Source organism: Vespula vulgaris, chromosome 8 (assembly GCF_905475345.1).
Source record: "Vespula vulgaris chromosome 8, iyVesVulg1.1, whole genome shotgun sequence".
In the NCBI taxonomy this organism is placed as follows: domain Eukaryota; kingdom Metazoa; phylum Arthropoda; class Insecta; order Hymenoptera; family Vespidae; genus Vespula; species Vespula vulgaris.
In genome coordinates, this window is record NC_066593.1 from 3,160,321 (window position 1) to 3,169,773 (window position 9,453).

General features: G+C 36.8%; 1 protein-coding gene across 9 annotated transcripts in view; it reads left to right on the forward strand.

Annotated features, from left to right (window-relative positions):
- The window catches only part of LOC127065699 (neurexin-1), a 287,672-nt gene that overhangs the window by 189,628 nt on the left and 88,591 nt on the right, over positions 1–9,453 (forward strand). For 6 of the 9 annotated variants that reach the window (XM_050998448.1, XM_050998442.1, XM_050998444.1 and 3 more), the window contains one exon: positions 1,633–1,710. The exons of 2 other annotated variants lie outside the window; for them this stretch is intronic. In XM_050998448.1, coding sequence (XP_050854405.1) covers positions 1,633–1,710 — 78 coding nt within the window. The remainder of the gene's footprint in view (positions 1–1,632; positions 1,711–9,453) is intronic. One more of the 9 variants, XM_050998443.1, reaches the window with a different exon arrangement.

Genomic DNA, 9,453 nt, shown 5'->3' on the forward strand with positions numbered 1-9,453 from the left:
CTTTGTCTTTGTCTTTTTCTTTCTACCAAACTCTCTCTCTCTCTTTCTCTCTGTTCTTCTCTTTATCATAGTTTATTGATTTTAATCTTCGACCGAGTAGCCTCGAACTTTTCAACCGTTTTACGAACGAGTAAAATTAAAGCTGACGATGAGCGTAAATTTCGCACGTAGAAAATTTCGTGAATAAACGCGAGATGAGAAGGGAATCGTGATAACGTTATTCCTCTCGAAACTTGTCCTTCCATACGAAACGAGATCTCACATATTGTTAAGCAATTTTGCGAGGATATTTAATTGCTTTTAACACGTTAGATGCTGGGTTAGTTTTCGCTGTAACAATCCGTTCGCTGTAACATTAAAAACGATTAATTATGATATTTATATAAAGTCATAAAAAAGAAAAAAAGTGATTAAAATAGTGGATAGAGAAGAATATGATGTGAACAATAATTATTATTATAATCATATTCTTAATATATATTATATATATATATATATATTCGATAGTATTGACGTTTGAAAGAAGAAATAATGGATGAATGAAGAAATATTTTTTTAATAAAAAGAAAAAAAAACCATTGAACATGAAAGAATTTATGTTTGTTCTTTTTTTTTACGACATTTTACGATCATACAAAGGATGATCTATGTGCGCGGCATTCAATGTGTTAATATCAGTTACGACGTTATTTGAACTTTACGACTCGATTCGATCGTCAAACCACATCGTCTTCATTTCGATCGTACACATACAAACATACACATATTATACGTATAAACACTTCTCTCTCAACTAATATATCCAACATGCATACATATCATATCACGACCATATATGCAGATCATATCAATCTCAACAGAGCTCATGGTGGTTCTGTAATCGTTAAAACCATTGAAAATGTTCTCAAATAATCGATCGTACGAAGACAATTCCACCTGTACATAATTCCTTTTTCATTCCACGACGCGTTAGTTAATTATATTTGTTTTACAGGGTCCGATATTAGATATGTTTTACATTATGTGTACCTCTCATATTTCCCGATAGGAAACAATTCACAGATTCTATCGATCTCATCGAGAAAGAATATTTCTTTTTCTTTCTTTTTTTTTTTCTTTTTCTTTTCGTTTCTAGTAGTCTCAATGATCGAATCAAACTGATAGCTGACTTTTTCCTTATATACATATATATATACATTACATATATATATACATATATATATATATATATACACACACACACACACACACACCTTGTCCAATCGTCCATCTATCGTTTCCTCTCTGTTTAGCTTGATAGTTGAAAAAGAAAAGAAAGAAAAAAAAAAGAAAATAAAGTACGAGGAAGTAGTAAAAATCCGCGACAAAACTTTCGAATAAAAAAAAAAAAAGAAAAGAAAAGAAAAAAAAGGAAAAGACAGCCCTTTACCCAAACCCTACGTACCCAACGGCACCCTCTCGGTTTAGGCGAAAACGATCATTCTAAAAGCCGATTCTCCGATTGTTGCTATCATCTCTCTCTATCTCTCTTTCTCCTCCCCCGAAATCTCTTCTCGCACGTGCGCCCATTCGTGGTGACGTGAATTTGGGGCTGACACGCACGCACGCACACGCTATTGGACCGGGTTTAAGAAGGCTGCGGCGACTTCGGTTAACGCGAGGCGACTTCACGGCGCCGTGGTCACCTTCACCAGCTCAGAGTCCCACCTGGTAAGCCTCAGTATCCACCAAAGCTTTCGAATGAAACGAATTAAAAACAAAAACTTCGAAAAAAAAAATAAGTAAAAACAAAAAAAAATATAATGCATTAGAAGCCATTAAAAAAAAAAAAAAAAAATAGAACGGACGAAACGTAAATGTTAAACAAAAAAAAAAAAAGACGAATAAATAGGAGAAAGCAAAAAAATAAAAAAAAAGAGGAAGAAGACGAAAAGAAACGTAAAAGAAAGAGTCGAGAACAAAAAAAGTAAAAAAAAAAAAAAAATAAAAAAAACCAAAAAAAAATTAGAAAAAAGAGAGAGAGCAATGGCTCTGACTCGCTTATTGGCTCGGCCGTCTATCGTTCACCTGACACGCACCTCTGTCTATATATATTAATATAATATATATATATATTTATTTATATATATATATATATAATTGGCTAAATCTCACGCGAAAACTTAGCTTCTTAGCGAAGGAACGATCACCACTGCACCAACTTTTCTTCTCGAGCTCTACACGTGCCCCTGCGACTCGAATACCTATCTATTTCTATTTTCCTTCTCCCTCTCCCTCTATCTCACTCTTTCTCTGCCTGTAATATCTATCTTTCTCTCTCTCTCTCTCTCTCTCTCTCTCTCTTTGTCTGTCTTTCTCGATCCAACACGCGTGGCACGAACAGGAAGAAAATCGGCGAAAATCCATAAGAATATAAATTGCAATAGTTTTTTTTTTCTATTTATTTGCAATAAATTAATTTTTGTTTTTTTTTTTAAATCGCCGACGTTCTTCCTCGTATATTCACTTGTGTGATTAGTTAGGAGGGCATTTACGAGTTTGTACATATCTTGTATATATATATATATATATATATTATATAGTTTCACGCGTGACTAACATGCTCACAGATATATATATATATATATATATATATATATATATATATATATATATATGAAGCAAGCCTGAATATAGGTACACCACTGATTACTGCACATGCACGCAATGATCTTCGCTCCTCTCATGATCACCGTCACTAAATATCTCGCCATATTATCATTCCTATCTATCTATCTTTCTTATCATCGTCGTTAATTAAAGAAATTAATTGAATGAAATGAAATAAAATCGATCGAGTGAGTCGGTGCAAAAAAAAAAAAAAGAAAAAGAAATAAAGAAATAAATAAAAGAGAAAAAATAAAAAAAAGCAGAACCGAGCACCGAAAAATCGACAAGTAGTTTTCCCGAATCTTCTTTTTGTTTTTTAATAATTCTGCCCTTCTTCTTCTTCTTCTTCATCATCGTCATCATCATTTTTCTTCTTCTTCTTCCCATCTTCTCTCATTCCTTTAGCATAATAATGGAGAAAATTATTGCTACCTTTGCAAGTAACGATTTCCTCGTGACGATGCAGCTAGTAAAGGAAATAGTAGTAATTGTTCTCCATTGAAATTTCTTTTTCTCTCTCTCTCTTTCTCTCTCTCTCTCTCTCTCTCTCCATTTCTTCATTGAACCATAACTATCTTTCTCTCACTCTTTCTGCCTCGTGGAATGAACGATTGAGCGTCTAACGATTTGCCTTTAGCTCGAGCACCAAATTGCATGCGGCAAGTGGAACGGAACGAACGCACCCACCTGCATGTTGACGCAAAAATCTACGTTTAACTGTTCTTTCAGGATGAAATGGGCTGCGTTCGACTAAGAGGCCGTCGTTCAATCGTTCGTCGGCTATTCGTCGGCGTTCGTTCAACGAGACGAACGGTCTGCTCTTCTTCGCAATTAGGGATTCGATCTTCTAACGAAGGACAGAGGATTATCAATTGGTTATCCTTATAGATCTAAAACGTAGGAGTTAGAACGTTCGATCAAACCAGTTCCCGAGAGCTTATTTCGTCGGCCCGATCGAGTGAGAAACATCGATCGAGGAAGGAACTCGAGTTAATTTCTGAATCGATTAACCAGCATGAGTTAGAATTAAACTAGACAACGTTACTCGGATCATCATTGTTGTCCGATCAATGGAAGGAGTGTCTAAAGTTATCGATGATCGGTAGTACTCTACAGCAGCTTTACAGGAACATTTCGATAGCCGTCTTGTTGACTCTCTCTCTCTCTCTCCATCTATTTATCTATCTATCTATCTATCTATCTATCTTTTTCTCTCTCTCTCTCTCTCTATCTATCTATTTATCTGTCTTTCTCTTTCTCTCAGTGTTGACACTCTTGAATTCGTGCGATGCACGTAAAACAGAAATTACAAAGGAACAATAGGTACATTCGGAAATACCATAACCAAACACATAGACATAGCAATATGTTCCTATATAGAGTAGTCGGCCCTTCGTTAGCCTTGCCCTGGAGCGGATAAGGTAACTCTAAATTCTCGCATACGAGGCCAAAGCTGCAATAGAGTCAGCGTAACCACGACATCGATATCGTAACTCTTGCGCAGCTGCAACTCGGTGGGGCTCTGGCTAAGAAAACAGTTGGAATAACTTTGAATATATATTTCTCTATTACTTCGTTCGTGGTAACACTGCTTTTCCTCCACCCCTATCCATCCCCCACCCCTTACCGCCCTTACCGCCCTCCTCTAACACCATCTGAACGAGAACGAAGCACAGAATGTATTCCTAAAACCGAGCTATGGTATAAAAGGGGTAAGTCAACCTGTTTCCAAACTGTTTTCCTCAATCTTTCTTCTTCACAAAAGTTCCTTCTTCCTTCGCGAAACGAATATTATAAAGAAAATAGAATTCGCGATCGAGATTCGTCGTTCGCGAGAAGACAAGCTACCCCGGTGGAGCCAGAACCCGTGAATTTATTTCGTCTTTATCATCACTTTCGAGCTCACTGAATATTCATTTCGTACCGACGGACTAGGGACTCGAGTTTCTACTGACTTTTGATAGATTGAAGAAAACAAAAAAAAAAAAAAGAAAAGAAAATAGAAGGAAAAATAAAAAGAAAAAGAAAAAGAAGAAACACACAAAAGAAAAAAGAAGGAGAAAGGAAAGGAAATTGCATAGACGCCTATCTCGTTGTTTCATCGCTTGCCGATTAACGAGTGACTCGAAAACTTTGATAACTTCGTTTATACTTTAACAGCATGCAATAAGTAGTTTCGATTAATCGAACAAACTGAGCTCGTCGTTCTTCCTTCTTCCTATCTCTTTTTTAGGAGTTTTTTTCTCCTCTCTCTCTCTCTCTCTCTCTTTATCTTTTCCTTTCTTTCCTTTTTTTTTTTGTATAAAAACTTCGAGATACCTGCAACGAATTCGAACGATCCAGAGATACCCGCGTACGAATAGTACGTTTGAACGTACGTACGTAAAGTACGTATATGTACAGTGCCATTTAAATTAGGTCTAACTACATCTTGGGAATAGGTAAAATAATTAGAAGGAAAGTTTCGTAGTTAAAAGTTCTAACGAACGAGGCTCGCAAAGTTTTACCAACGTTTATTTCCGGGGTTAACGCATTGGCGGTCAATGATATCGTCTCGGCCTAATTCCTACGGCAAAATCAAACTCGAAACTAGCCTAATATCCTGTTACAAATCATCCGATTTACCGAATCTATATATTCAAAGTTGCTACTCCGGCACGACGAGAAACGTGCGCCTATCTAGCGTTCCCGAATTGCGGAAAACTCGTAGCAAGATTCGCGGATATTTGATCCACTTCGGTGTAATCGTTTACCCTAATTTATCGTTAATATCTCGCGGTGGTGCCTCGATTCGATTAGTTATAACTTCCGTTTTAAACTATTTCGAGATTTCATCGATTTCAAGTGATTTCTATCGATCGTTCAATGAAAAAATTCATTGTGATATATCATTAATAAAACTCATCGTCCATTCCTTCATATTAAAAAAAGGAAGGAAAAGAAAATGGATTAGAATATTAAAGCGATTTGATTTATTTATTCAACGTTATTATTATCCGATAATGTTACTCATCCAACAAAGAAATTTAACCGTACGTGAAATTATTATGACATAAGATTCTGATTTATCTTGTTCGAGAGATCGTATGTGGATAGGTGCGTAATAGGTCCAGCTCGGTCTTAATCCATCAACCAGTGATAATTCTAAGACGGAGACGTGTTCGATCGGTTATATCCGATAGATTTGATATCGTATCCTGCTTGCAGGATCTCCATTTGCTTGGAAATTCTCACGGGTGGAATAAGGTAATCAGCCATTTGACGGCTATTCCCAGATGGTTCGTGATCTAACTCTAAAATGCTTCTACTACTTTATTTATTCTCCCATGGAAGACATCTTATACGCATGTATATATATATATACTCATACCTTCATTTTATTTTTGCAAAATCACATACGCGAAGGATCGATCGATTGCGATAATTATTATTCTTTTCTTTTCTTTTTTTTTTCTTTTTTTAACGATACCTTCATATTTGTTATCGAGCCTTCCTTAAACGCATAGCTTTTTCCATGATTAACAAACGTCAAGAGTAGTAACGAGGATCGATGTTGGAAAGTTTTTAATGGAGATTAATTTCCATGGATCACGATCGGGTCTCCGACAGTAAACGATATTCTCCGAGGGATTTCCTAGATGGTAACGCAGTTTCGACTTCTATTCTCGATAGGCCAAATCCTCCGTAGTAGAACAACTTGTTTGAACTAAGAACTGGGAAGCTACTAGTTCACCCTAGCTAGAGACTTATCCTCTCGTATCTATCCAAAAGCACTTCTCATTACGATTTAAGCGGTTCGGACTTGGTATCGTCGTTATTTCGAACCGTATCCAACGCACTAAGATTACCGATTACTTAGATCAAATCAAGGATAAGACGCAACCTCTAACTCGTATCTAATACTAGTGGACTATGTTTCCAAGAAATTCCAGACGCTCGAGTATTAATCGTCCTTGTTATTATTTCTCTTTTCTTTTTTTCACAAATAAACTGACGTAAAGATTAATTATCTCAAAATAGAGTGCTAATTCGTTAAATGAGTTTATTATATCGATCGATAAAAAGAAAAAAAAGAGAAAAGGAACAGATAATTAGACCGAGTAAAACGTCGATCGAACCTTCCAAGTTTTTCGTTCAGGTCAGCCGACATAACAAACAGATGTTTCTCGATATTGGATTACTTCCTAGATAAGAACTCGTTTTTACTGTTCCTCAGAATCTAGCACAAAACCATCCTCGTTGTATAGCGAGCAAAGTAATTGCGATCTTTATGATATCTTTTTTACGATCCGATATCGTCCTAAAGCAATAAGAGAAAATGGAGTAACCATGATCGGTAAATTCCATTGAAGCAATCTTCGATAATGATCAAGTAACAATGCTTGCGTATGTTCGAACTTGTGATTCGACGATCCCAATAGTGTCACAACTGCTCCTACAAGCTTGACCACTGATAACTCACCTTAACCTCTTTCTCTGTTTATCTATCTATCTCTATCTCTTTATCTTCCTCTTTGTTTCTTTTCTTTTCTGTCTCTCTTTGTCTCTATCTATCTATCTATCTATCTATCTGTCTATCTGTCTGTCTATCCGTCTGTCTGTCTCTTTCTATCTCTTTATCTTTCTCAGGCTCTCTCTCTCTCTCTCTCTCTCTCTCTCTCTCTTTCTTTCTCTTTCTCTTTCTCACTCTCTCTCACTCTCAACCTTTGCTATGTATATCGTACGAAATTCAAGTTACGAGAGTTTCGTATAACGACGTTTAACCGGCAGCCTCCACAAAGTTTGTCTCTTAAAACCACCCGCTAACTATCCAAAACCAGAACGTCCCCAGCAAGAGCTCCACCCTAACTGCTTTCTCGAATTTACTCCTATCCCTTATCCTTCAATACTTAAAAGATTCTCCGCCGTAAAAGTATTACCTACATTATCGTAAATATCAAAAGAAATAGCATGTATTAAATATATATGACTTCGAAACGTTGTCCGCAAAGGAACGGTACTTATCGCAATTCAAAAAAAATGAAAGAAAATAAAAAATAAAATAAAACAAAAAGAAAGAAGAGACAAAGAAAGGAGAGAAAAAATCGTATGGGTGTAAGAAATTTAGTCGGAATGATTCGCGAAGAAAAAAAAGAAAAAAAGAAGAGGAAAAAGCAGAAGAAGAAGAAGAAGAAGAAGAAGAAGAAGAAAGACAAGAAGAGAAAAATAAACGTAATATCGTCGTATTTTATGGGGTGACACACACATAAGATCGGACGAGAGGAAATGTGGTAAAAAGCGAGCTATTTCATTTGTATCTCTTTGTGCGATCCTACCCCTAATGCATATATCATTCGTCATAGATAGATATATACATATACATATATACAGTTACATACATACGAATAGAAAGTAAAGAGATCTCGTAGCAAAGGGACACCCTTCAGGCATAACGATGGCGACTGACTAACCGTACATACATACGTTTGCTTCTAACAAGTACCTATGTACCTAATATGTATATAGCAACCTTACCTACAATTCGCGTGTTCTGATTCTCAAAGTCACCAGTAAAATCGGGAAACGAGGGAAGGGAAAGTGCTACTTGCGGGATTGTCTGCGATTCGGTCAAAGCTCGAAGCTTAGCACAAAGAAGAAGCTTGGGTACGTTTGTGGTAACAGGTTGGAAGTTTCTAGGAGTAGGTAGATACTACGTTGATATCTATGTAAGTACAATATATCTATGTACGTATATTGACATACATGCATAAATACACATACATGTTCCCACATAAAGCATTTACCGAATACTCTCAAATATCGACGATCTCTCGAGCTCGGACCGTTCCACGTTTACAACGTTTACGTTAATGACTTGATCAAGCTCCTAGACCTTTTCGAAAAGTACGCCGGAATTTGATCCAACTCCTACGTTCCTTTATCGCATATATACGTACGTACGTATAAACGCAACGCCTATATATGTATACGTAGAGCCGCGGATTTGTAAACAATTTATTTCGTAAAGTAATTTAACTTTTCTAATTGATCGACGTAGGTAGTACTTGTCAGGGAAAGTAGAAGGGAAAATTTCTAGGCGTTACTGTACGACGAGACTTTATCGCGAATGGTACGTTTACGACGCGTGAGAGAGAGAGAGAGAGAGAGAGAGAGAGAGAGAGAGAGAACGAGACGGAAGAGGAAAAAGGATAGATGGAGGTGAGACGCCAAGGCAAGTTTCGGGATGAAATATACTCCTTTCGAGCTTGGCAAAGTACCACTTTGCGGTCCGGACTTTCGAGACGAATCTTTTGGAAGGAGGAGGCCCGCGCACTACCACTACCAGCAATACGAAAGTAAGAGAGAGAGAGAGAGAGAGGGAAAGAGGGAGAAACAGAAAGAGAGAGAACTGTGGAAACGCCCAGGCCGGACGAGATTTCTCGCTTACCGGCTAATTCTACAGGATTTCGCCGTGAAACGAGTACTATGATTCATCCTGATCATTCCCGCACAAAAACACTAAAGAATTGCGAAACGTGCTTTTACTAAATCCTCTTCTATCGGTTTTCTAATCGCTCTGAAGAAAATAATTATCTTTGAAATTAGTCGATCGCCAATGTTTCTCGAAAAAAAAGAAAACAAAAAACGACAGAAGGAAAGAAAGAGAAAAATAAATAATTGAAAAAACAAATAGTAACAAAAAAAAACAGGTAACTGTGAAAACGTGTTCTATCGTTTACGATTAAGAATGTAAATCTAACTCGATCTGAATGGATCGGCTCGCGTTCGAAGAATTCAATTATCTTTTTCGTCTCTCGCATCACT